Raw genomic sequence first — 26,820 nt, forward strand, 5'->3', positions numbered from 1 at the left:
AACGCTACAATTGTGTGTAAAGATGCTTCAGTCATTTGGAAGGCGAGGCATGACTCTTGACTTGTTGCTTCGATGGATTTGGCGCTGCTCCACACACAATCTGGCATGAAAATACAAAATATGACCATATCAAATATATTGTAGAAAAAGCTACAAACCTTAAGCCATATAATGAAATACACATTTATTTATGGGTAACAAAGTGGCTAACTTTTCTAAATTGATGTAGCCTATGCACACATTGCTACTAAATCTTTAACAAACTATAATGCCGGTTTTTGTGATTAAGGAAGATGTAGTCACCCATGCAATTCCAACTGCATATGGAAGCTATATTTTTAATGACACTCTCATTTGGTTAACACAGACATGGGGCAAACAGGGCTCTTATTTTGAAGGACAGTCACGGAGGTGTGTTCCATGTGTGTGGAGAATGTATTTACGGTTAAGGCGAGCTGTGTTGAAAAATACAAGCTTCTCTGATATTTTTTTCACTCAGCACCTGCACGTCGGCATCAGGTATTATAAAACATTCTTTACATTACAGCCGTGAAACACAACGTGGTGAAAATATACCCCTGCGACCCTTGTGAGTTTAAGCGATAAATGAATGAATGAATGAAAAAAAGAAAAAATTGCAGATGACACGGCATCGCCCTCCCATGCAGCCCACCACCACAGCTTCAAAAAAAATCCTTGGGAAACCTGAATGTATTCATCATGTTTTGCATATTAAATTGTTTATTCCTTTTTTAAAAACAGTATAAAATATACAGTATTGCACATAGTAAATCAATTGCACTTCTTTAAGGTACAGATAAACATGTAGCGCTCTCTTTTTGTGCTAATGTTATTCACATACCTAGCCAACCAAAACAGAACATACAAGGGTGAAAGTGAGTCACGTGTTGCTACCAAAGAGTTCTACTATGTTGCTGGAAATGATCTTTGTGGTCCTTTCCTTTTTTGGAAGGGGTAGGTGGGGGTGACGCTACAATGCTGCAGAAGCATTTCACTTATAGTGGATGTATAGCGGATAGGGATGTCTGATATTGACTTTTGTGCAGAAAGCCGATATTGTCCAACCCTCATATTTCTCATATTACGTGTGGTGGAATGAACATCACTTAAAAAAAATATTTTTTCACAATCAGGAAAAAATACCGATATCACATTTTTATGCTGATATCAGGCTGATAATTATCGGTAGCGGTTTATCAGACATCCCTCATAGTAGCTTTCTTATTTTGACATATTAGGCTATTAGTGAAATAGAGCCCTATTTGATGCTATGTCTCAAATCAGTAATTAGAAATATATCTAGAGTAAATGCAAAGATCTTTGTGTGGAGATGAATATTTATAAGCTAATTTATAGGCTAATAGATGTGATCTGCAGCTGTTACAAAAAAGGAAAAGAAAAGAATTACAGTCGTCCCTCATTTAGCGCGGTTAATTGATTCCAGACCCAACCACAATAAGTCCATTTCCACAAAGTACCATTCAATACTTAGGGTAGTTACAGTAGAAGCGGTCTATGACCTTGACACTTGGTACATACGTACAATAAGGGAACGTTTGTTGTTGCTGTAGTGTCTCCATCGTAATGTGGGCCGATCACAAAGACCTATCATCCGTCCTCACGATGCATCTGGCATACACGCATACATTATGGCTATCTTTGTTGACAACAAATTGCTCAACTGTAATGTAACTGTAACAGGCCACAGGATCTGTGCAGGAACATAAGACGCAGTCCCTGCTTTAAAGATAGCAAGCTAACTATTTCATCTCCAGTGTTGTTATTCTCAACCTAAGAAATGGTTTGAAAATGTCTGAGAAAGAAGGACTTTAGCATGGAAACACGGTAAGCAACATTACTGACCAGTGACCAGTGTAGAATACCACATACGACTTGTCTTTCAATGTGTTTGGACTAATAATAGGCTGTAGTCATTCAGGAACTCATTTATTCATTAATCCACTTTTTAAAAAGTGCATTGAAGTGATGGAGCAATATTCAAAGCGCCAAGTGGCGAGGGACGACTGTATTTTCATCTTGTAAAAAGCAAGAAGCCCTGCTCGTGATCACAAGTGTCACATTCAGTTGTGACTGCATTGCAGCAGTACAATCGTTGCAGTATTCAAAACCAAATACTATTTAAAGTGCTCATGACACGAGTCTACCTCCATTAACAATAACATCGAAAGGCATATTTCCTTTGTTTCATGAGTGCTCCAATGTTTAAATATTATTTTTTCATCATTCCCATCCGTGTTTGGAGGAGGCGTAGCGAGTGATGTCTGATGTTCCACTACAACACGCTTCATGGTGAAGTTCTGTTCTTGGTTATATACAGGCTGTCACAAGAAATGTATACGCGTGTAGTACTATCACAGCACTACTATTGCAATGTAAGATTCTTACTTGGTCTTCTTGACCAGTCGGTAGATTGGAGGGAGGGGCTTCATTGAATACCCTCCCTCACCAGACCCCCCACCATTAGTCTTTTTATGGAGATACCTAAAAGACAGAGGTGTACTCTGAGATCTCCAAGAGTCGCTCCTGATAATATTGTCCATAGTAGCCAACCCAGTACTCGTGCAGTTCTTAATGACTATCCTGCTTTTTCTGACTCACTACGTACTACCACGACCTCACTCCCAATGGCGTCACTACAAATCCCGGAATAATAATACGGCTTTGGATGCCACATTATTGTCATGTTTATGTCTTCAGCTCTGTGCCGTGTTCAAAGAGCAACCTGGCAGCTGGCAGCCACACACCATATTAGTGAATGTTGTTATTGTTGGGAATATGACACTTCCTTTGTGCTGCTTTATGGCTGTGCTTGTTTGCACCCGGTTGTCGCTGTCTTCTAGCATTGTTAGCAAAAGATGGCTAGCTGTCACTCGTCTATCTTGCCGTCCATCTGGCGGTTCCAGTATGTAATCCATATTTTTTGACTATATTCTAGGAATCTAAGAATCATAGTATGGGGCTCATTCTATGGCTAAATAAGCAGCCATCATTGACTTTCCTGGCATATTTCGTTTCATTATTGGATCAAAATCATAACTTCATTTTCTTACTGGAGGTCTTTTTGGGTGTCATGAGCACTTTAAGCTTAAGGGGTGTTCAGTCAACGATGTGACGCTAGAACAAGGGTGGGCAAACTACGGCCCGGGGAACACATGCGGCCCACCAAGCGTTTGAATCCGGCCCGCCAGTTGCTTTGTGACATTGTTTGATGTGGTCTGATGTTAAAGTGCTCCTGAAAAAGGGACATGAGAACATACAGCTGATAGTATAACACTTTTACACATCAAATTAGACAAATAATCCAAGGGAAATTATAAGTATAAAGCTTAAATATATGTTCTGGTCCGGTGGGCCAGAACACGAGTCAAAATATTTGCCCACCCCTGCTCTAGAACAAAGTGACCTTCTGTCCTCCAGGGTGCACATTCTCTTTTTACTGTTGCTTAATAAATATATACCACTAAATTTCAAGGTGTTTTTTAAATACAGATATATATTAATATGGAAAAAATGACCTTCAATGTCCCAAGTTTGAAAATGTCATTAAGAAAATAAGTGTCATTTATTCAACCCCCCCCCCCAAAGTCAGTTGAAAGTTGACATTTTATAGACAGATAAAAATTCATCATATTTTTTTTTCTTCTGAAGATATGAATGGTGCCAGTTGTTCGTGTTCAGTTGCAGTAGTGGAGAACGTTTATCCTGAACAATGTAGCTTGTGCTTTGCTCTATTGGAGACAGGCTGGCCATGTGGTCCTCACAGCCTCGCCCGGAAGCTGCAGGGAAAGTCTAGTCCCAAGGTGACCGGTGTTCTATCTGGGGAACTCCTTGCAGACAGCAACTGCTAATCACATCCCGTCTTGCTCATCAGTAAGAAGAAACTCGATTTGAACTTTTCAAATATTGGACAAGGCGTACAGTATCCAGTCGGCCAAATCTACTCCAAAAAATGAATTCTGCAACCCCCCAAAAAAGAGATGGAACGCTGCCTTCACATAAACCAAAGTCTCCAGCGGGCGTGCTTCTTGGACTCTGCTTTGGACTTGCGTTTCGGGGTCGAGGTGAAGGCCTCCTGGGGGTACGGCAGGGCGGCAAAGTGTGTGTCGTCGGTCGGGCAGAGCCTCTTCATGAGTAGCTGCAGCTTGTCCTCTTGCTGTTTGAAGTCCAGCTCCACACTGTGGCAGAAGGGAAAGCAGGCAAAGAGAGTCAGACACTTCAGTTAGACTAGCGTCTTCCTTGCTAGGCCGAGCAATTAGAAAAACACGGATTCAAACGCTTGGTGGGCCGCATGTGTTCCCCGGGCCGTAGTTTGCCCACCCTTGTTCTAGCGTCACATCGTTGACTGAACACCCCTTAAGCTTAAAGTGCTCATGACACCCCAAAAAAAACCTCCAGGAAGAAAATGAAGTTATGATTTTGATGTCGTTGGGTGCAGCATATGATCTGATGGTCCCATGATTCAGTTTCGTTTGGAGTCAGGCCTTCCGGAACGGCTTCATGAAGCTCACAGAGGTTCCACTGCATTTTAACAAACTCAACTAAAGTGTACAGCTTGGTGGAGACAAGTCTTGCAACCTTCAATAAAGCTCATTTTGACAACCCCTGGCCTTAATTCAAGCCGTAATTCAAATATGGCCTCGTTAAAGATGACCTTATATACGTATGTGCTTGTCTGCCTGAAACCCACTTACATTTCTTTATCCTTTTCTTCTGCCTTCACGCTTCCTTTCATCTTGTTTTTACTGCTGCCACCCCCCTAAAGCATTAGGTACCGTCACCGTGGACTGACCTCACTCCACCTTTGGGCAGCAGGACTTATGAGTATTTATCTCATTTACCTTATGGCCCCGGGAATCAACCAGTCCTCTACTTTTATTTGATTTGGTTTGTTGTACTTTTTCTACAGCAAAACTCTTTGCAGAATGATGATTGATTTAGCGCTACTTTGGACACCAACCAAACATTTTTCTTATTTAAGTCTTCTCTCCCTGGGGGAGTTATGGGGTTTATCTGGACCCGCCATCACCTTAATCCCACATTGGCTTATATCTGACTGGAAGGTTCTGTTAAGTGAAAACACAGATTACTACAGCTATGACTGCAGTAAATATGAGGACTTGAATCTTCTATTTTTGCCACCATATATCAGTGCAGTCTAGAGTCCGGACATTACGGTGCAGAGACGCTTGTTTTGTGTAGCGCTTCGGGAGTAGAAATGTTTTTCACATGACTGTATTCTTCCAGTCACCGAGAGCAGGAACGCTTTGACTGTTTTCCTTAATGAGTGGTAATAAAATAAGGCAAGATCCATCAAGTTTGTTTGATGCTCATTGATTTTGACAAAAATGGATGCAAAAGACTCTAAACACTTTGCATTTGCTTAGACTCAGGCTTTTTTTTCCAAGGCCAGCAATTAGCAATAAATCACAGGCTCTTAATTACTGCATCAGATAGAAATCCATTCCAATTTGGGGGGAGATTATCCAAGTTGGTGTCCCTGCACACACCTCTGAATGTGTTGACCTTGCTTGTTAGTTTACGCACACATAACGAGGGGGCTATTGTTCAAACAACCCCCCTAACACACTGAAGAATAAGGAAGCATTCATGCGTGATCCAAGGATTTGACTTTTCACTTCCGAATTATCTCCTGCATCTTGGAGGACCGGAGTCTCGCATGATTCCTCGGCTGGACGGCCAAAGAAAAATCCGCCTTAATGCGGGCCGTTCATCCAAGCAATCACCAAATCTGAAATTAATGGCTTTTATTCTAGCGCCGTCTCAAACGGCTTGCGCTCCTCCCTGCATACAAATGCTCCAAATATGGATCAAAGTTTCCAGGAGAGGAGGGTTATTGAATCTCATTCTTTAGGCCTCCCAGGGAAATGTACTTTGGAGATCTCACTTAACATATGAATCCAATCTGGCTTGCATTTTCAGGCCCAAGATGAAGCCCATCAAGTGGTCTTTATTCGCGAGGTGGTTTTCACCCGGTGCAAACAACCAACAGTTTAACATACGCTACATTACCAAAAGGATCTGCTCACCCATCCAAATGATCACAATCAGAATCAGGTATCCCGATGCCTTGGCCTGGCCACAGGTGGCAAAAATTCCGGACCGACATCATATTGAACTGAAATTAGCACCCGTGTCTTGTGTGATCAATGACGCCGTGTTTGTGGTGTGAGTCTAATGAGGATTGGGAGGCACCACCGCTGTGTGTTTTTGTGTGGCCCCTTTCATCGCTAACAAACCCTTAATTGCGTCTTGCTCAGAGGGACACTTTGTCATCCATTTCTACCATTTTCTGTTCTTCGGGGAAACAGGGATGTGGGATCACTTATATGTACACATACACAAGGCACTGTCACCATAATAGGATTTTCCTTGCTCTTCAGAGTAAGCCGATAATACTGCTGAGGCTGTTGTTGTGCTCCATCTGTGGATACAAGTTATTATGATTCCTGTATATCAACACAATAACCATTTAAGCTCATTTAGAAAACCGCTGATTTTATACTACATTTATGATCTTTGTGTATTCTGGGAATCATCATGGAACTAGATTTGATTGTTGCGTCTCTGGAGTAGACCACATAGGAACAAACATCCAGTGGAACCTTGGTTAGTGTCATTAACCTGTTCTGGAAGGTCTGATTCTCACCGAAATGGATGCTAACCGAATCAATTTCTCCGTTAAGAAATCGTGTAAATCCAATTCATGTCTTCCAGAAAGCCAAACATGTTTGTACAAAACACATTTTTTGCATTGCCAAAGAGATCGACTCCTTACTCTTCAACACCACCTTCCTGTTTTGCCATGAGTTGAGTCAGGAAGGTGTTGTCCGTGTAAACTAACCTTAAATATTCATTTATTCCTTAATTGAAGTTAATTGGTTCCAAAGCTGACATGCAATGTAGCTGACGGACAAATTCAAGACTGAGAACAGGCGTTTAATTTGGAGAGGAAGTTATTCGGGTACACAATAGCACACGGAACAGCAGGCTGAATAAGTACCCGGTATGTTAACAACAATTATTCAAGTACACAATAGCATGAAGAACATGCCTGGAGGGCTGATTAGGCTAAATTGGCATAATAAGCAAGTAAGTTCACCAAGCTTCCGATCTCATTCACATCACTGAATGGTTCATGTCACTCATATTTTTAACATTTAAAAATATGTTCAATTATATATGGTGAGTGTTAACTCGGTTGTTTTTATTTAGACTTTACTTTGAGTTTGTCTTTTTACTCTCCGTACAAAGGAGCAGTCTTCCCATCTCCCTAATCGGAAAAGGTTTGCTGGTGCAGGGCCATAATCGGCTCATCTTTTGAAAACTTTTCAAAAGGACATTTCAGTGAAAGTTTTATCAGTCGGTGTCAGTTATCAGCACTTCCAAATGTCACTGGAGTGGCGGCATCACTTTTCTCTCTCCTCTTTGGAGTTGGTGTCTGTCTCATGACGAAGCTTTGGACTTTTGTCTTTGGTGCGACCATTTGTTCACAACTATCCGTCTAGCCGGGTGTTTTATGTATTATACTGTTTAAAACCAAAACAACAACAAAACAGAGCATCCCTAGTTTTATCTTTTCTAATCTTTCTAAAAATATGCAGAAATATGTGTTGAAATATATACATATACATATAATAATATGTGTTTTCAGCATTAATAATAATAGAGATAGATATTTTGGGGGTGAGATGGAGGGTAAAGTCTGCATGGGCTGACAGCCTCAAGCAGGGTTTGCGTTTTGGCCGCCTTTGTGATTACGTTTGACACCTCTGGTCTAAGTCCTTCCCAGCCAAACTAACACCACATCTCGCTTTTTCTTGAGCTTTTTTGATCCCACCACCTTCATCTCTTTTCTACAGCATCTTCCTCTTTGTCAAGCTCTTGACCGTGCACACCGGCCACTCCTGTAGCTATGGTAACCACTTCACTAACCAGTCATGGCTAACCTGATTTGATATATCTATATCTGGAGAGGGAGGTATGCTGCACAGTAATTGCAATAATGTAATCAGCCTTTACGACGCTTAATTGATTTTCATAGCCCAGCGGAATAGACTTCCTATGAATGCTTGGTTTTCAAGCAGCCTTTGCACCGCTCTCACCATATTTTCCCCATCCGATTCTTCATCTGTGGTACGCGTTAAACGGCGAGGCACACGGAATCAGATTGATGGATGCGACTATTGTCTGTTGTGAACAAGGACACCCACTAGTGGGGTCCGCACCAATCAACTCTCCTAATTGGAATGGCTTCAATCTGTCTCCCTTATGCTGAGTGCATTAACCCACATGGAGGCGTTGTGTCGATGGCGTTACTGTTTGCTTTTGGGCTTCCCTCTCATTACGCTTTCTGCTCAGCCTCGTCTTGTCTGTACTCCACTCCTCTTTCCACACCTTCACATATTACATCATCTGACAAGACAAGACGGAACCAATCACACTAATCTTTTCATCCTTTTTTCTCCCCCTTTTCCTATTCTCATTCGATGCCGCTCACGTTGCATCAAGTCCTGAATCCCTAGCGTTCACTGGGAAATGCTGATAACACGTTTTAGAGCAGGGGCCGGCAATTAAAATTGAGTACGGTCCAGTTAGGCTTTTTTTCCACAGTGAAGGTCTGAACCTTATTTTGCCTTAAATTATGTCAAAAAAAAATTATCCTCACTCGGGTCACAGGCATGCTTGAGCCTATGCCAGCAGACAAGCTCATATGAATATCTAATGTCATAAAATCCTGCATGTCACCCTACAAAACATTGCTTCTCAAATAGTGGGGTGGGTCCCCTGAGGGGGTGCCGGGAACTGTCGGTGGGGAATGATGCAGGGAGGACTTTGACTTTGAATATATCCAACCTGCAAAAAAAATTGTCCTCCCCCATGGGGGGGACCTACAACACATTTATTTTGGTCTAAGCTGCATTTAAAATAAAACAGGACCAAATTTCACATAAATAATAAAAGGTTTGACTTTATGAATGAACACAGGAGGCCCTATTATGTATATTTTTGGCCCTGTGTGGCTTCTATAGAGCAGCCACTGTGTAGAGTACTCTGTTTGGAGTCCGCGGACTTTGTTGTAGTTCTGTTAAGGATGGGCTCTGCTCGTTTGAGATCTTGTCTGAAATCCTAGCTTTTGGTCCCACGACACAAACCCAGCTACAGACTACAGACTATGGCGATGCTGCCCACATGCACTTTTGTTTTCCGTCCCGGCTTCCTGTTCCTGGCCTGCGTCCGTGTTCCCCCACCCCCATAGAGGTTGTTTCATGGAGATGGAAGCAATTAGATTCCCTTTTATTCCTCCTGGCTGCATGAATGCTCTTGCTATATTTGATTCTGTGTCCAATTGACACCATTTTTCTTTTTTTTTGCCTAAATCAACACTGATTTCCGTGCTTTGAGAGGAGAACTCTGGTCAATTTAACAACTGCAAAAACTCTGCCCTTTTTATTGAGTTGAAACTGTGCCAGAATTGTGCTTCTTATTTTGCCATTGACTTTCTGTTCTGTGCATTATAGTGGAGTGTTGATAGGAAAACCAGGAACAAATCTGAGCTGTCTGTCTAGCTATTGATTTTTTTTTTTTTCACTGACACATTCAAGTAAAAAAAAATCAATGGCTCAAAGGGGAACCCTTGATTTAAGCATTTGAAATGAGAACTAATTTATTTCAAACAAAATCAATTGGTGTACTCTCTTTGGCCTGGAATTAAGGCTGTCAATCGATTTTTAAAATGTTTAAATCATAATAGTTGCAGAAATTGTTTTTTCTATAATTCAACTACAACGATAACTACATCAATTTTTATGTAAAGGGATAACCTTATTAAGTTCTAATGTGCTTCACCTCTCTGAAACACCGGTTGGCTCTGTATTCATGTCTTTCCCAGTGACGAGCTAGCGCACTGCTAATGCTATTTACATCATTCCCGTCTTGGGTCGTGGTCGCATTGACACAAGCCCCTAAATTGGCTCCTCAGCAACGCCTGCCAATAAATGGCAGCTCATAACCCAAATTTTAGCTCACAGTTCAAAGCAAAAGAATCTACCGAGAGACAGTTTGCATCTAAAAAAAGACTTGCTAGTTGGGACACTCGTATGCCAAGGTACCCCTGCATTGAAAGATTGGAAATAAATCCAGGATAAAGGACTGAGGTGAGCTCAACCAACCCAAAGCAAGAGCGTTTAGCGTTATACCGATATACCCGTTTAAATTCTTGTGCATTGATTTCACATTTTAGCCGAGGCGCTCACTTTGCTTCCGTCAACAACAGCAACAATGAAACAGTGTCTGCTCTGTTTTGTACAGTAAGTATAGCCAAGATACCTATGAACATACTGTACAGCTAAATAATGTAGTGAACTTGATGCCTGATCATTTTGTGTCCAACACACTGATACGTTCATCAGAAGTCCAAAAGGAGCCATTTTTGGTATGTAACTTGGTTAGACTAATGACTTGTGGGCTCATGTTAGCATGCTGTCAAATCGTATGCAGGGGGGGTTGGCTTGGCAACCGTGGTATTATTTCTCAGTGCGTGGACTGTAATTAATTCCAACCTTCCGTGGCCCTGTCGTCAGTCCTCCTACGGCATCAACCCCTTTGCTTTCAAATAACACGACCTAAGTCTCAGAACGAGACGGCTGGATAGATGGATCTTAACGGTCAAACTTGTGGCATGGTACTTTGGTCCAGACCCATCCGTCCATCCATCCATCCATCCATCCATCCATCCATCAGCGATCTTGTTCTTCAGGTCATGAGCCCAAATCAAGCACCCCTCAGCTAATATGGCGTCCATGCCCGTTTGTGCATCTGTGCATCCCATCCAATGTTGTGGCCCTTTCCCACCTTCTCCTTCCGGGAGACAAGAGGCTTTGGACCCGCATGTCTTTGAAGGGGACGGACTACTGACCTGTAAATAATGCATGCGCTGTTCCGGCATGTGTCACAGTTGGCCGTGTCTTGTCCAGTGCGATAGGAGAGCCTGGGGGGGGGGGGGGAGAAAACCAGAGTGGTGAATGAGTAATCACGAGCCTTGTTAAGTCTGCACACCTCTCCTCTTGTCCTTGTATTTGTCTCGTTAGCGGCACCGGGGCAAATGAGGGCCAGTCACGAATGTCCGGCGATTGGAGTGGGAAAATGTGGAATGCCATGTGGAATTAGCCTCACTCGGCTGATTGGGAGTCAGATGAGCAATGAGGTAGTGTTGTGTGCAAGATGTCTGGGCTGAAGGTGCTTTCATTAGAGATGGACGACCTGGCTGACAGCGCTAGCTCAGAAGGACACAAGCTAATTATTTTTTATACACTCTTCAAATCTTTTTATCATTCTTTTATTGTTGTGCTTTATTAGGGGATTTAAATGGCCCGTATCCCTTCATTTCCTCCCCTGTCATCAATTAAATATATATCCAACCCTAAAGATCCACATCAGTATTGATAATACAATCAGTTCGCTCAAAAATACACAGGGTGATTAAAAAAAACAATGCGGAAAAATAAACATATTAAATATTTCAGCGTGTTGATTGCAGTTGTTACTCAAGCTTTCATGTCATTAATATTTGCTTGAAGTCGTGTAACATAAAATTTGCCTTTATCATATCCCTACAAGAAAAAGTGGAACACTAGCCACGTGTACATGGACCCGAATATTCCACTTGCATTCAGTTTATTTGCTCAAACGGAAAGAATTGAACCTTTGTGTACACCTCATTCCCAAAGAAAAGTGCCGATCCGAATGAGCATATAATCGGATTCGCAGGCGTGGATTGTTCAGTCGTATGCCCGCCAAGACATCAAATATGACCATGACTAGGGACTGGTAATGGACAGGTAATCGAACTCAGGTCTCCTAGCTGTGTGGCCTGCGCCACTCGTCCGCCATGCAGCCCGGGAAAAGAAAGTCTTAAATGAAATGTTACATTGCCGTTTGATGGCCCCTCCCTTATCATCATTTGTGTCTTTATTGAGTCAGCACTTCCCCTCCTCGGCTCTGCTAAGATGTTAACGTTCACATTTAACCAGCAGGAGGAGCTCACAATTGTTCCTCCTCATCATTCTCTCTCAACCAAACTTGTCCTGTCGGCTGCCGTAAATGTCCTTGTCCTTATGTAATCCTTTGTGTGCCATATGCTGTGCCAGATATATTAGCGTGTTGCAAGGGGAACAAGTGTGACGCTAGAAGAGGTGATTTGTTAGCCCCAATCCCAAGGAAGGTCAACATTTATTTGAAAAGCTGAGTGCTTTGCCAATCAGCAAGGAGGTGTGTAGTACATTTTGGTGTGGTAAAGAGGCGTGCCCACACGGAACACCAATGAGGAATAAACACCACGCAGCCTTGGGCCATCACCCATCGTAATCACCAATCGGGATGCATTAACATCCAAAGCCACTCCAGCCGTTCTCTCACGCTGAGCTCGGAAGACAAAATGAGATCTCTCTTTGGCAGGCTTCCCTGGGGGGGGGCTGAAAGCAAAGGTGCCAAGTGTATACATATTTAGCACCCTGATTTACTACCCTGCTGCCCCCTTGAAAGGTCACCACGTGGGTGGGAGAAAGGACAGGACATCCGTGGGCTTCCATGTTTGATTTATTTAGTCTTTGTCTTCACCAGCTAAGAGTAGGACTTGTGACTTAGTACCTACTGGTTCCAAAACATCTCCTGAGTTGCGTTCCTCCTTGGTTTGTTGGAACGCCAGTCAGTCATGATGTTATTTTTGTTGAGTCGCTGACATTTATGTAAGCTTTGGAGCTAATGATGTGCAACCAAAGCACCACTTTTTGCTTGACTTGCTGAGATCCCAGAAATAGACTAAATGGCTAGATTAGCCACTGTTAGCTCGTGCCCTCACTCAAATTAACTCATCACCCCATGGTGTTCACATTGTGTCACATCACGCTAAATTCAATTGGATGGCACCCCGATGAGTTGTGGTTAAAATGCTCTTATTGTATAATCATCAGATAAATGATGGTGGACGCTGCGCCCCTTATTGCCCCACTTGCTGGATGGTTTGATGATCTGAAACATTCAAGTGTGACAATAAATGAAGGAATCAGGAATGGGCAAATCCATTTTTGACAGATTTTCACCCTTTAGTGTGCAGGGCTTCATGGGTAGAAGGGTGACACTACGAGGTGTCCTGGTATTTCTCATATCTGTGATTAATTGTGTCCTTGCCACCTTGTTGGTCAAAACTGAGCCTCAGCAATTCACTCATCAAATTGACGATTTTGTTGGCCCCTTTCATTCAAGTAAACAGTCCTCAATTTCAATTTCAGCAGGCTAGATGCTATCTACGCCTTTCATACGCGCTCAATAGCTGTTGAACCATGAATGGCTTTTTTACAGAGACCTTCAGCTAATCTTTGTCAGTACTTCTAGCTTGCTTTTAATTCATTCAGCATCATCTCCTTTGCATTTGCATCCATGGCGTCAGAGGGGACAACTTACCCTTCTCTGTGGGCCTCCCCCTTCTCTAGTTCCTGGATCACCCCCAGCAGCACCTTGATGGTCTCTTGGCTGGAGCTGATGAGGTTCTCCATGGCTTGGAGCTGTGCTTTAACATCCCCATCCTGATTCATAGGCACTATTTGCTTGCAGGCCTCCTGCGCGGGGTCTGATGGCGCCACTGTCGCCTCGCCTCCTCCAAAGAGCGATCTGGACTTGTCCATCCCCCCCAGAGGCCTGGCTGATAACTGTCCCGCCGGACACTGCGCCTGCGTTGCGCAACCTCTGCCGGAACGTGGCAGCGTCTCGCTCTGCAGCCCGTTGAGCTGCAGGCTTTTCTTCCTCTGGTTGCACACAGACAGACTATCCAGGCACTCCACTTGGGTAAGAGAATTCCACGCAATCGGACCCGTGACCTTGGAGGCCCTGTCCGGCAGGGTCTGGGATGAGCCCTCCTCCAGATGGAGCAACCTTTTGGAAAAGCGGTCTCTGTCGGCCTCTCTGTGTCGTAATCTGGCTCCGGTTTTGGAGGGGATGCCGCAGAGCTGGTACTGTCCCTGTGACCCGCCCTCGCCTCCTTTCCCTCCCGACGCGTCCACCAGGCAGTCCGAGTCTGCAGAGCAACTTAGCAGCAGAGCGTCAGAGCACAGGCCGCCAGGTGCAATGTGCTGCTCCACTGTGGCAACGCACTCATTAGTATGGAGCAGAGCTTTGGTCCTCCGGATTCCACTCCCCCCGCAGGCTCCCTCCTCGTCGTCGTCACGGAAACACTGCTCTGCATCCCGGGATGGCGTCCCCTCCACGACAAAGCCGTTGTTCTGCCCTTTGTACATTTCTACCGCCGCCACGTGTTTGAAGGTGTGCCCTTTCTTGCGCTCAAAGGGGAACGTCTGGTAGTGTTTCTTTAGGTCCGGGGACGTCTGAACCCCGGTGCTGCGTGTCACGTTGGGGATAGACCTGCGGGCCGGCACGGTCATGTACTTGTGGTACGCCACTTTGTACGACAGAGGCTTCCCGTCTCTGCCGGCCGCCTTCAGCTCTGCCTCCCTCTGCTCGTTCTGGGCCTCGCAGATGTCCTTGAATCGCACCTGCAGGGCCTTGTTCCTTTTCCTCACCTGCCGCCCGCCGTCCTGAGAGTACTTAACTTCCAGTGCCAGCGAGGCGGAGGACAGGGGCGCTGCCTCCGAGTCAGACTCTGAGTTGGTGAGCATGCATTTGCCGCCCTCCTTGCTCACCATTTTTCCTAAGAGGCATGGAGAAAGATACGGAGTCAGTCGCTGGTAATGACCGGCTTAGTCATAAAGCCCAATGTCTTACATCCCCTTAAGCTCACGTAGCTTTTACAAACGGGAATAAATATTAGCTTTGTTGCTCTTGCATGCATGCATGCTCTAGGTGTTGATTTCTATTGTTACCATGCAGTTTCTTTGATTCCTAAGCAAGACTCTACATTGGTGTGTGGTGTTTGTCATTGCTTCATTTCCCTTGTACGGCTGGTTTATGTTTCCATGTCAGTACGAAAAATGCAATATTTAATAAAGATGTGATGTAATAACAAATAGCAGCTCAACTTGAAATCCCCGAAGGCATAGAAATAAATAAGAAAATAGTGGTGGTGTCATATTGGGGTTCAAAGTGATCCATAAGCATAAGAAATCCCGGGTTTTCTCCAAAGGTGAATGGTACCTTGGCTGTGATGCCCTGCGTTGTCGCGGGGCATTTTTTTTCCTCCCCTCGACAAAACGTCCTGACTCATCTTTGATTGTATTGTGTCGCTTGATTGTTTCCGAGGTGTCGTATCAGGTTTGTGGTGTTAAATGTAGCCTCTTCCTTCCTTTCACACTTTGCCATCGCAAGCCCTTTTGTCACCCACTTTAAAAAACCTCCACACCGCAGACGGAGTTGGACGCCCAGCTTCAATCTGCTTCCGTGTTCTGCTTCCTTGATGGCAACCGATAGTGTCACTGCAGCAAAGTCATGTCATGCTGTACACATTGCTGGTTCTGTGCGGTATGATGTGAAGAGGTCTCACTCTGTACTGCCGGATAACTATAGTGCTAATCAAAAGGGAATAAATATATATAAATATATTCCGATCCAGTCTGAAACCACTTGATTCAGCCTGATTTCCGACCATGTGATGGGATCAGGACATCCCTAATACACACATATTTAAACCCTTCTAAGTTGGAGTCATAATTTATCATGTGTCACCGAGAGACGCCTCTTAACTCTTGTGGTTGCCTCAGACGCTTTGACACAAATACAGTATCATTTTCCCAGCCGCCCGCTGATTTACAACAAGCACTCTGCAATCTCATCGAGATGTTGAATCAGACGGGGCAATTATTTCTCTCAGCTTATCTGCCACGGCTGCGCTGTGTCAACATGAAATGACGGCCTGTTTACCTACCTGGGAGGAATAGACACAAAATCTGCACAGCAAAAACCCTCCATGGCATTACCGCCATTATTACTTTGGCTTTATACTTGGGAATTATGCATTAGGACAGCCATTATCTTTTTCTGTCTTAATCTTGTCTACGTTCTGTAATAACCACTCTTAGTTTTTCCACTGCCAGGTGTGTCACTATAACAATCACTATTCCACACCACACTATTTTACACATTTATGTATATTCATATATTATATTTATATATATCAATTCTGTTCATGAAATAATTATCAAATTTATCAAAGTGTATGCACAGCCTAAAACTTGATGTATGTATTTTATACTACTTTTTTATACTACTTTCAGAGCCTTAAATCTACAATCCTGAAGTTGACATGACCATATGCATATTCATCAAAGAGGATGACAGTTTCTATGACAATTTTGATGCCAAATGTGCGTATCTTTCAAACCCCTGATGCAAATTATGATGGCAATTATGATGACTTGTTTAATACCCATGTCACGTAACTATGACACGCATTATGCAACACGAGGTAGGTGTACAAAGTCAATAATGGTAAAGGGCGTAGACCACTATGCAAATGATTGTAACAAGAAGAGCGGAGCGGCGAGACCACTGGTATGTACCAAATAGTATTGTTCCTACGTTCCAAACCATGAAGTCATAAATGGTCATTTCATCTTTTTTGATTTGAAGGTTATCAACCTAACTTGTGCTCCTGTACAAATAGTTGATGTGTGAAATAAAACTCAAGAATGTCTACTGGAGTTAAGTTGATCAAGCTCGATGATCTTCTCAGCTTTGTCAAGTGCAGGCTGGTGTAAAGTCCCCAAAAAACTAGACAGTTGATGACCATGGCAGCAGTTGGTGGATGGAGAGGAGATCCTAATGCTCCCAGCCAAGATAACCACGGTGCAGTGGGTGGATGGAGAACGTATCTTAATGCTCCTAGCCGAAATAACCACAGCGAAGCCGGTGCACGAAGAAGAGATCTTCATGCTCATAGCCAATCTTCGTACGATCTAAGATTCGGTCAAATGGATGCTCCACTATCAGAACCAAAGCGGCTCAAGAGGCAGTGTGCCACGGCTAAATGCTCCTTCACAAGGAAAGTTAACATTATCCCCAAACGAGTGGTCAAGATGACGGACAGTGACTTCCACGGGAACGTTGCTCAACTATGTAGGAAACATTTTCAAGTAAGGGAAGCAAAAGATAACAAGACCAGACTCCTTGAGTTTGAGTCAGCTGATGTCAAGGAGACAATAGCGCTGACACAGCACTTGGAAGAAGAAATTAGCACAAACCTTACAGAAACTGATGATTTTGACCAGGCCGTCCAGATAAAAGCAACCATGTTCAGGGGTTGCAGCAGGGAGTGCGCAAGGGGCCGCCAGAGCAAGTATCGGCACCAAGACGAGGACAATCCCATGAAGGAAAATCGTGAGCTGGCCCATCTGCAAAATCAGATTGTGAGGATCGAGAAACAAAATGAAAACCTGCTTGCGGTGGTAAAGGTTCTGGGAAGACATGTGACCATCATGAAGGAAAGCAAAGAGAACGTCGTTGCTGAACTGCACCACCTTGAATCTCAGGGGGACAAAAACCAAACGGAAATGTATGATCTCAGAACAGAGCTGCAGACGGTCAGATCAAGGCTACGAGATCAGGATGATCTAACCAGGCGTATCGATGAAGCTGAAATTCTCATTAAGAATGGATGGATGGAGAATACTCGTTTAAGCAACAAGCTACTGGACCTGGAGGAAGCCAACGCCGTCCTGGAGAAGCATAATGAGATGATTAGGGAGGAGTTGGAAACCAGTAAATGTGTCCAGCATCAACAGGGTCAGCAGATTGCCCACCTAAAGACAACTCTGAAAGGTCATGAACTCTCGAGCGAGGAAGTTCAGTTTCTGCTCTGCAGTAAAGACGACGCCATAGAAAAGCAAAGAAGGAAGATAGATTACCAACAGGAGGTCACAGAGGAGCTTAACGCCTTCATTAACGGCCAGAGACAAAAAATCCGTGATCTTCAAAGACAGCTGGAGCAGGCGGAAGAGTTGCTTGCAGCAAAAGGCTGCCTCTTTGGAGCCTACGGGGACCACATGGTTGAATTAGAGCTGGATCCTCAGGAGAAAGACTTTCAAGAACAGTTTGAAAATTCCGAGCAATCAGGTCTGACCAAACGCAATCGATCTTTCAGTCACAACCCAAGTTTGAAGGTGGAGACACAGATTGCAGACCTGAAGGCACATGTAACCGGTCTTCAAGACAAACAAACCATTCTAACAGATCACAACAAGTCCCTGAGCAAGGAACTGAAACTGCTTAAACATTGGTGTGAGGAGATGGGGGTAGGGAGGGAGGAACTGAAGCCACCATCAGTTCTTCAAGAACGTAAGGGCGCTCAAGACCAGGCAATCATACATGACAACGGCATTTGTCACATGGAAGAGGAATTACTTCAAGAAGTACTTTGAGAATACAAGGTTCTTCAAGAAGACAGTGGGTCAGTCGCTACAATGTGGGTTCTTGAAGTACTCTCCCAACCTCGCCCAACGGTCAAGAGGAACTTTTCGAAACCATTCGAGAGATTACATTTATACTTTTTCAGCTGAGTCTTTCAGCTGACAAATGATTCCAATCAATGACCGATTCAAACAAAATAGTGTTTTTCCAAACATGGGAAAAACCAAACTTACTCTTGACAAATCCATTCTCACCATTCTGGAAGGAAATGGACATTTGATTTGGGAAGAAACACAATTTCACCTTTGGGTGACCCGACTTTGCACATGAAGAGCAGGTACTTAAGTGCTAACGAACGTCTACTAGGACAAGACAGGAGAAACACAGGCAATTTTCGATTTGAAGGTTGGAAACCCGTAAAACTGGTGTGACCTCTTTGGGTTCAAGAACCAGGAGATCAAGTGGGAGGTGAAATTTGGCTTATTTGCAAAAAGTAAGCATCACATGATGTGTACGTGTATCCATAAGGAGAACTGTTGTTCCTAACGTAGTAATACGTAGTAAATAATGATGCTATTCCACTTGAATTTGAATGCTATGAACCTAACCTGTACTCCTCTAGTGTGAAATAAAAAAGTCTACTGGAGTTGATTTGATAAACGTACTCGACGATCTTCTTGACCTTTTCAAGTGCAGGCTGGCGTAAAGTCCAAAAGAACTTCACAGTCTCCTTACGCTGTAAACCCTGGACTCCCGTTCATAGTGGTTAACTGGTTTATAGGATTAATAAATGGAATATTTTTGTAGTTAGAGCATTGAGAACCTAAATACAGTACAATATTAGAGTCCATTAGACATGAAATGACACGCCTATTGTTACCTTTCTCCTATTACTTTTACTCCTGTCACTTTTTCTTCTGCAGGGACCCGAGACGCCTGCTAGCTAGAAGCTTGTCATATCAGCTAGCATAGAATTGATTTCCAAACTTTCAGTAAGAAGCCAAAAACTTGCACATTCACATGTCATGGGACCATAAGCTACCACAAAATAGTGGTCATTTATTTCTGGAAAAAGCGATAATCCAAATATTGTTATTTTGCAAGTATTTCAGGATAGTTTTGGGCTCATTTATTCTTGTGCCGTTCTCAATATAAACACAAGGAGTGAGGGGACCCATCAAAATGTTAGTAATGTTTGTGCCAGACTCGTTTTATGATGGTTTACCATGAAAACGCGGCATGTGATCCTGCACTGTATTTGCCATTTGTGCTCTCAAGGTCCGTCCGTGTCAATGTTTGTTCAGCGCCTTGACATTTTCTAAAGGAAACTCTTAACCACCTCTCTCCAAATGAGGTCACTTGCTTTTAGAAGAGTGGGATGGGATGTTCGGCATCAACAAAATTATGCAAGGGTATGATTTTAAAATGCCACCCTGTAAATAATATAATTCATAGGAATTGGCACTCCAGCGTACGTACAACATCCCATGGTAATTTCACTTTCATTGTCTTTAACGTGGGCTTTTGTCTCCCAACACGTAGGTCGGTTGGTTAGTGCAGCTACCCCCCCCCCCCCCCCCTTCTCTTGCATAAACAGAATGACTCATCATGCTTCTTAGGATGGCCCTCTTTCTTTTTTTCTTTGGAAGCTATTGAAGTGAACTGACCCGCTATTAGCTACCCCCTCCCACCCGAAAAGGAAAAAAACCTCATCTGCATGTTAACACGTGAAGTTTTTCAACAGCAGAGGAAGCTCTGGCACCGGGTCAATATTTGGAATATTTGGACTACCTCCTCTCAGGACGCAAGCACACTTGGCAACATATGGTCTTCCCGAAAGAAGCTGTTGATAGCAGCCGCTTCCCGAAAAGGGTTTTTCTTTTCCAAACCGCCAGTGTTGCAGCGCCACAAGGACAATCCAGATTAGCGCGATAAAACAATTCATTACTCGCTAATGAAAATGTTTTGTTTGTGCCGCTGGCACGTGTTTATTTCATACGGCATACCTTCAATGCCAAAAACACGACTGCTGCAAAGTTAGAATTTGACTCAGCGGTTTTGTGAAGCTTTTGTTGGCGGGGGGTTAACTTGCAGGGGGGTTGAAATGTCAGCGCTCTGCGAGTCAACCTGGGGATTGAATGTTTGCCATCATTTTGTGCCAGACTGATTTTGTCCTATCTCTCACGCTCCATCGAAGGGAGAATTAATTAATGACGGGCGCTTTGCAAACACCTTGAATTCGTTAAGCGCCAGGAATGTGGCTCTCCATGTCAATAAGGACGGGTGATATATAGATATAACAGGTCTAGCTGCATGGTCTGGGCCTTTATGGTTTACTGTAACACTAAGGAAAGGGTCACTAGAACTCAGCCCTGGGGAACACCTTTTTATGCTTATGCTTTTTAAGACGCCAATTTTTAAATCCTTAAAAAAAATCATGTTCTTGATATCAGAACACTTTTCTGTCTCCTTTCGCAGCATTTCCAGCTCGGAGGCAGCCTGAGCAAACGAGTGCGTCAGTATCGTCTCGCTGTTGGAAGTTCCCAACTCCTCTGTAATCCCACTTTATCTCCTCCAGTTTTGTCTTCCTCTTTTCACTCCTCTGTGAGCGTGCGCTTGTAATTACAAATGACTTACCACTGTTTTTGAAAAGTCTTTGATCTGCCTCCTTAATGGGACGCTGATTATGCGAGGGGGAAACCGACGCAGGCTTGCAGTCTCCGCCGGATCGCTCTTGTGAGGGTCATTTGACAGATGTCGGAAGTGTGTTTTACAGCCACTGATCGAAACCCGGATGCGTACGCAGCCGAGGCGCCACAGCTGAATGATTGACTGCAAAGGTCAGCGCCGTGGCATGACTCTTAGCGAGCGCCGCAAATCCTTTGTGAGTTAACGAGCGCTTAATGCCCCAAGATTAAAAGCAACTGGAAATCACCGGATTTTAGCAGATTGTCTTTTCCAGTAGTTGTTGCTCAGCAATCGTGGACAGCCACACTGTTGCCAAGCAGCGCTTGAAACATATTTTTCTGTTACGGTGCAGCAAAGACGAAATAACGCATGGAGCGACTCTGTAGCCGGTCAGCCTTTATGTTCCAATCCTAATTACCAAATGCCTTTGATCAGATGACAACACTTGGCAGTGGTGCTGGGGATCTGTTGAAAGTCTGACTTTATTATCCATCCGTCCATCTTCCTCCTCTTATGTGGGTCCGGGTAGCAGAGGCAGCGGTCTCAGTAGGGAAGGCCAGACTTCCCGGTCCCAAGCCGACACCTCCCGGTAAACCTGGGAGGCGTGGGAGGCGTCCGGACAAGATTCCCAAGCCGCCCTATGGAGGAAACTCATTTCAGCCGCTTCTATCAGCGATCTCGTTCTTACAAAGCGAAGCTCATGACCATAGGTGAGACTGGGAACATAGATCCACCAGTAAATCCGGAGCTTTGCCTTCCAGCTCAGATCTCTCTTCACCACGACGGTCCAGTATAGCAGACGCATTACTGCAGACCCTGTGCCGATACTCCTGTCAACCGCACGCTCCAACCTACCCTCACTCGTGAACAAGACCCCGAGATACTTGAACTCCTCCAGGGTCTCATACCCATCCCAGCGGGAGTGCTCCACCGTTTTCCGACTGTGAACCATGCCCTCAGACTTGGAGGTGTTGAGTCTCATCCCAGAAGCTTCACACACCAGTAAACGCTGAAGGTCACAGCCGATGAGGCCATCAGGACCACATCACCTGCACATAGCAGAGATGAGACCTTAAGGCCCCCGAACTGGACTCCCACGAGGCCCTGGCTACGCCTAGAAATTCTGTCTCAGAAAATTCTGAAGAGAATCTGTGACAAAGGGTCTTGACGCAAATAGGCTCGATTTACTGCTGGCAATGTGGACCAGGCTCCTGTCCCTGCAAGTCCATGTCCTTTTGTGTGTTCAGTATGCAAATATAGCATATTTTGTTCTATTAAATCATGGGCTTTTGGGGTCAAGGTTCCAAAGCACACTTAAAACGCCTTTAAAAAAAATCACAACTTTGTGAAAAAACTGCGACAACATCTGAGATTTTAGGTTGCGACAATCACAAAAAGCCTGTGAAATCCTGGAGGGACTGAATGTGGTCTAAATATGGTAGCGTAGAGGTTGGTTGTTTATTCAGCTCACTATTCCACAGGCTTCTAAATGTGCATCACAAGGGTTTAGTTGGTCACATGATCATGTGACATAACTCAGTATCTATTCAGTGCAATGCAGTATTCTGTTCAATGCGGTTTATAGGCTGCTTGTTTCCGACTGTATGGTCTTTACCGTACAGTAGAGACTTCTATCCCTGGACTGGTCTAGTCTGCAGCCTTTTGGGCATTGGAGCCTTTTTCTTTTGCTCAGACTTTAATCCCCTCTGAGTCTAGTTGTCTCTGCTTTTGCCTTCACTCGCTTCGCTTTGTCGTGTTTGTGTGCTTTTCCTGGATCCCTGGTGCTTCTTCAGGGAGTTCCCATGCAGCATCTCCAATCCGTACGCTAGTGAAAGTACAACTGTGGAGATCAGATCTCGTGGAAGACGAGTATGCTGCAGAGCGCTGCCAACTGATCAGAATGCATCGCATCCCCTCCCCGGAATATTAAATCACTGCTCCTTGTTACTTCCTCCTTCTTCTGAGAGGGTATATTCCTGCACTCTTCCTCCCTGCGTCCAAAACCTCTCGCTGCTCTGAGAGTCCACTTTGCCATGCCTGGCGGACGCACATAAAAGCACAGAAGACAGTATGCTTGTGAGGAAACCCGTACAACCTTTTCTACCGTTGGAACCTTTTTTCATTTACCTGTGATTTTGAAAAACTTTGACACGTTTGGTCTGACTTTACCCGAGTTAAAAAAAAAAGATTCCAAACTTTCCTTGGACCTGTGAGAAATGGACAGCATATTTAGCAACTAAGATATTCAGCAGGACTTTGAGTCAGGCTGTGCTGACGGCTAGCGGATCTAAACTAGGGTTGGGCGACATGGACCTTAGCATATTTTTGGAAAGTATCACCATTTGATGATATAATTAAATTCTTGTATAAAACTATAAACCTTGCCAATTTGCCTCAAATTGTGCAGCACATTTATTGGTTTGTTGGGAACAAACATTTAGTGGCATTTAGTGTCTACCAAACTAGATCAGCGCAAAGTCTTCGGAATTCAAGTATACAAGATCTCTTCTACCTCGGTAAATATGGTCCTGGTAATAAAGGTTCCTGGAAATGTCCGTGTCTAGCGTTGACATAAGATTGGTTGGATCGTCTGAAGCTTCATAGCAGCACCTGCCAGGAATGAATCTGAATTCTTCAACTTAGCCAGAAATTTTGGACAATTGCAACTTTATGGCAAAGGCCCCTTTCTGCTAAGGAAGGTCTACTAAGGTATTTGACTTGTGGTGAAGTTCCTGTTGGGCAAACGAGCAAAGCAGAGGTCCACCAACCACAACCACCGTTCTTCTGGATGAATGGGCAAGGATTCTTCCAGACAAGTTGAATGGTGGCCATCATGTTTGTTTCTCTGAGCAGATTTTCTATGAAAACTAAACATAAGCTTTCAAGCTGCGGGTCGTGGTTTCTATTCCCCCGCCAGGCAACCTGGAGCTTAAAGATAGTTTTTGAGTGAAGGATAAATGGGAGTGTGTCATTTCTACCCGCACTGCTGAGCGACATCCTCATTTCTTCCCACGCTCCTACAATTTAGGATTGTTATCCAGCATGTGCATGACCGGCTTTAAGTTTGGCACCTCAGGTTTGGCACCGCCCGCCACATCCCTCCATCATCTCCATGATCTCTATCTATTCATGGCTCTCCTCTATGGAGAGGCTGGGCAGGGAAGGGGAGATGCTATCGCTGCACTGATGGTGCTGAAGAGGTGATGGAGTGCTGGTGTTGGAGGGAACGGGAGGGGAGGGGGGGCGGGGTATTTGTGTGGCAGCTCACGCTCTCAATCTGCACACAAGCAGCATACAAGGACTTCAGCCAGCCAGCCTTCCAAGGTCTTTGGTTAAGGTCCTTTTGACTGCGGCGGCTTTCCTTTTTATGACACTTTGTTTGATGCAACGCTGCCCGGGAATGCACCATCACGCTCCATCATGCTCCATCATGCTCCATCATGCTCCATCACGCTCCATCATGCTCCATCATGCTCCATCATGCTCTGTCTTTGTGGGGAATGCAGGGCAAGTTGGGAGCAATCTGGACCAACATGCTGGATCCAGTTTGCTCGTCTTGGTTTGTCATGCCCGGCATCCAGTAGCGTATTTAAAGTTTCCTCGGCACTACTGACTTCCACATCATCAAGAGCATCCGAGCAGAAACCCAAATCAGACGTTCACTTACTTTCTTCAGCGGAGGCTTTCTGAGCCCCCCCCACCTGGAGGTTATTCATCCATAAAAGGCTTACCTCAGGCCGTGCGGTGCTGACGCTGGAAAGGATGCCCAGATTCCCCGCTGTGCCCGTGCATGCCCGTGGCGGATTGGGAAGCGATCCGGGAGAGCGAGAGCCAAGGCTACGCCATGCCAGAAGTTAGGAGGGACGGGCGGGCGGGCTGGCGGGCGGGCTGGCGGGTGTTCAGCGGCGTCGGGCGTGTGTCGGAGTTGTCGAGCACATCTGCGTCCTGTGATCCGGTGGTGTGACGCTCCTCTCAGCTCCCCCGCTCCCCCGCCTTCATCAACCCCTCTGCCTCCTCTCCAACCCGCCGCTCCCCCGCTTCCTTTGTGTGCGCGATGCCAGCAGGGGATCCAGGTTCCTTGCTTGCGCACGCACATGCACACACGTGCACACACACACACACACACACACACACTGAGGCTGTCCAGCAGCAACAGCGTCCTCATGAGCAGAATATCCTCATCGTTTCTCCACCTCCTCCACCGCCGCTCTTCCTCTCATTGTCACTTTCTCTTCTTTCCTGCTTGTGTGCTTCTGAGTGTGGGACTGAAAGAGGTAGAGTGGGTGAGGGAGGGAGGGTGGGGAAGAGAGGAAGGGACGCCAGAGAGGGGGGGAACTCATCCTTTCGTTATTCACTGACTCGCTCTCGTCAGTCTTTCCCGCACGATGTTGTCAGCAGCAGAAACATGACTCTGCTTCCTTCCTGCTCTTAGTTGGCAAACTAGACAACGATGATGAAATGTGGTTGGATTGTGAAGCTGATTACCTTCTGCTTTCTTCTCCTCTTTTTTCTTCTCTTTTTGTGTGCAGGGAAATGTGCTGCAGTTAGGAAGTACTCCTTAGTTAGGATGTTTGGGCCACTTCTGAAACCCAAAGTCCGGCATTTTTGACTGACGAGAGTTCTCTAATGTCGATTATCTCTAATCACTAATCACTGCAACCATTATTTGAATGCCCAGATTAGAAAAAATAGTCGAGAATTTTTTTCTGATTCGACATAATGCGTGTACGTCACCCACATCACCCACACAGAGGACGAAGAAGGAAGTGAAAAACAAAAGTCAAATAGACAAATAGTCAATGGTTTGTTTGTTAGTCCCAGTTTGCTTTTCAACCATTCATTCATTTTATACCGTTTATCCTAGCCTAGCCTAGCCTAGCCTAGCCTAGCCTATCCCACCCCATTTCCCAGTATGCTTTGCTGTAGTTAAAATGACCCCTTCTGGCCGCCTTTAGCTTGTTTATGAAAGACAGGTCAATTATTTCGACTTTTTAGACTATTTAGACCAGGGGTCGGGAACCTTTTTGGCTAAGAGAGCCATGAAGGCCAGATATTTTAAAATGTGTATCTGTGAGAGCCATATACATTTTTTTAAACATTGAATGCAATAAAATGTGTGCATTTTTATGTAAGACCAACAGTTTTAGATATAATGGGCTCTAATTACGTAGACCAGGCACACTACCCCACGCCAATGGGGTGTGGCCAGCATACTTTTGTGAGCAGCGCAGTGTCTAATAATAAATCAAATACTTGCTGCCATTAATGCAACTTCTGCTGCTGCATGGTTTTGCACCGTATTCAGTACACGTATTTCATTCTTTTGGCCATCTTCACCAGAAGGCTTGGTTCTGCAGCTTTAGCTATTTGACTAAAGGAGGAAAGTTTACATTTACATGTTTTTTTGACATCTCAATGACCGAGGTAGACTACCACATTACCCAGTAATAATCAAGTTTTGGTGTTTGACCTGGAAAATATCATCAGGAAAGATAGATATGGTTGGCCGTATTGCAGCAGAATATAGATGGACGAATTAAAATGCATAAGAAAGTTGTTGATTTTGAATATTATTTTTAACAGTCATTTCTGTGATGGTTTACTTTAAAATGTTAGCAAAAATGCATTTTTATTGTGGTAAGAAATGCTTGCGAGCCAGATACAGTCATCAAAAGAGCCCTACCTGGCTCCCAAGCCATAGGTTCCCTACCTCTGATTTAG

General features: G+C 44.5%; 2 protein-coding genes across 6 annotated transcripts in view; one reads left to right on the forward strand and one right to left on the reverse strand.

The window, feature by feature from the left end:
- The window catches only part of dock1 (dedicator of cytokinesis 1), a 98,120-nt gene that overhangs the window by 34,468 nt on the left and 36,832 nt on the right, over positions 1 to 26,820 (forward strand). The window lies entirely within an intron of this gene.
- LOC131109245 (inhibitory synaptic factor 2A) lies at positions 724 to 25,344 on the reverse strand. 2 transcript variants are annotated; one of them, XM_058060988.1, is made up of 4 exons: positions 24,831 to 25,344; positions 13,522 to 14,761; positions 10,979 to 11,050; positions 724 to 4,217 (listed from the first exon to the last, which is right to left on the reverse strand). In XM_058060988.1, exons 2-4 carry the CDS (start codon positions 14,754 to 14,756, stop codon positions 4,034 to 4,036), a joined length of 1,491 nt encoding a protein of 496 aa, XP_057916971.1. In that variant the 5' UTR covers positions 14,757 to 14,761; positions 24,831 to 25,344; the 3' UTR covers positions 724 to 4,033. The 2 variants fall into 2 exon arrangements, with proteins under 2 accessions (XP_057916971.1, XP_057916972.1); XM_058060989.1 differs by lacking the exon at positions 24,831 to 25,344 and having other exon boundaries at positions 13,522 to 15,054.

The sequence above is a fragment of the Doryrhamphus excisus genome, chromosome 22 (genome assembly GCF_030265055.1).
Source record: "Doryrhamphus excisus isolate RoL2022-K1 chromosome 22, RoL_Dexc_1.0, whole genome shotgun sequence".
NCBI lineage: Eukaryota > Metazoa > Chordata > Actinopteri > Syngnathiformes > Syngnathidae > Doryrhamphus > Doryrhamphus excisus.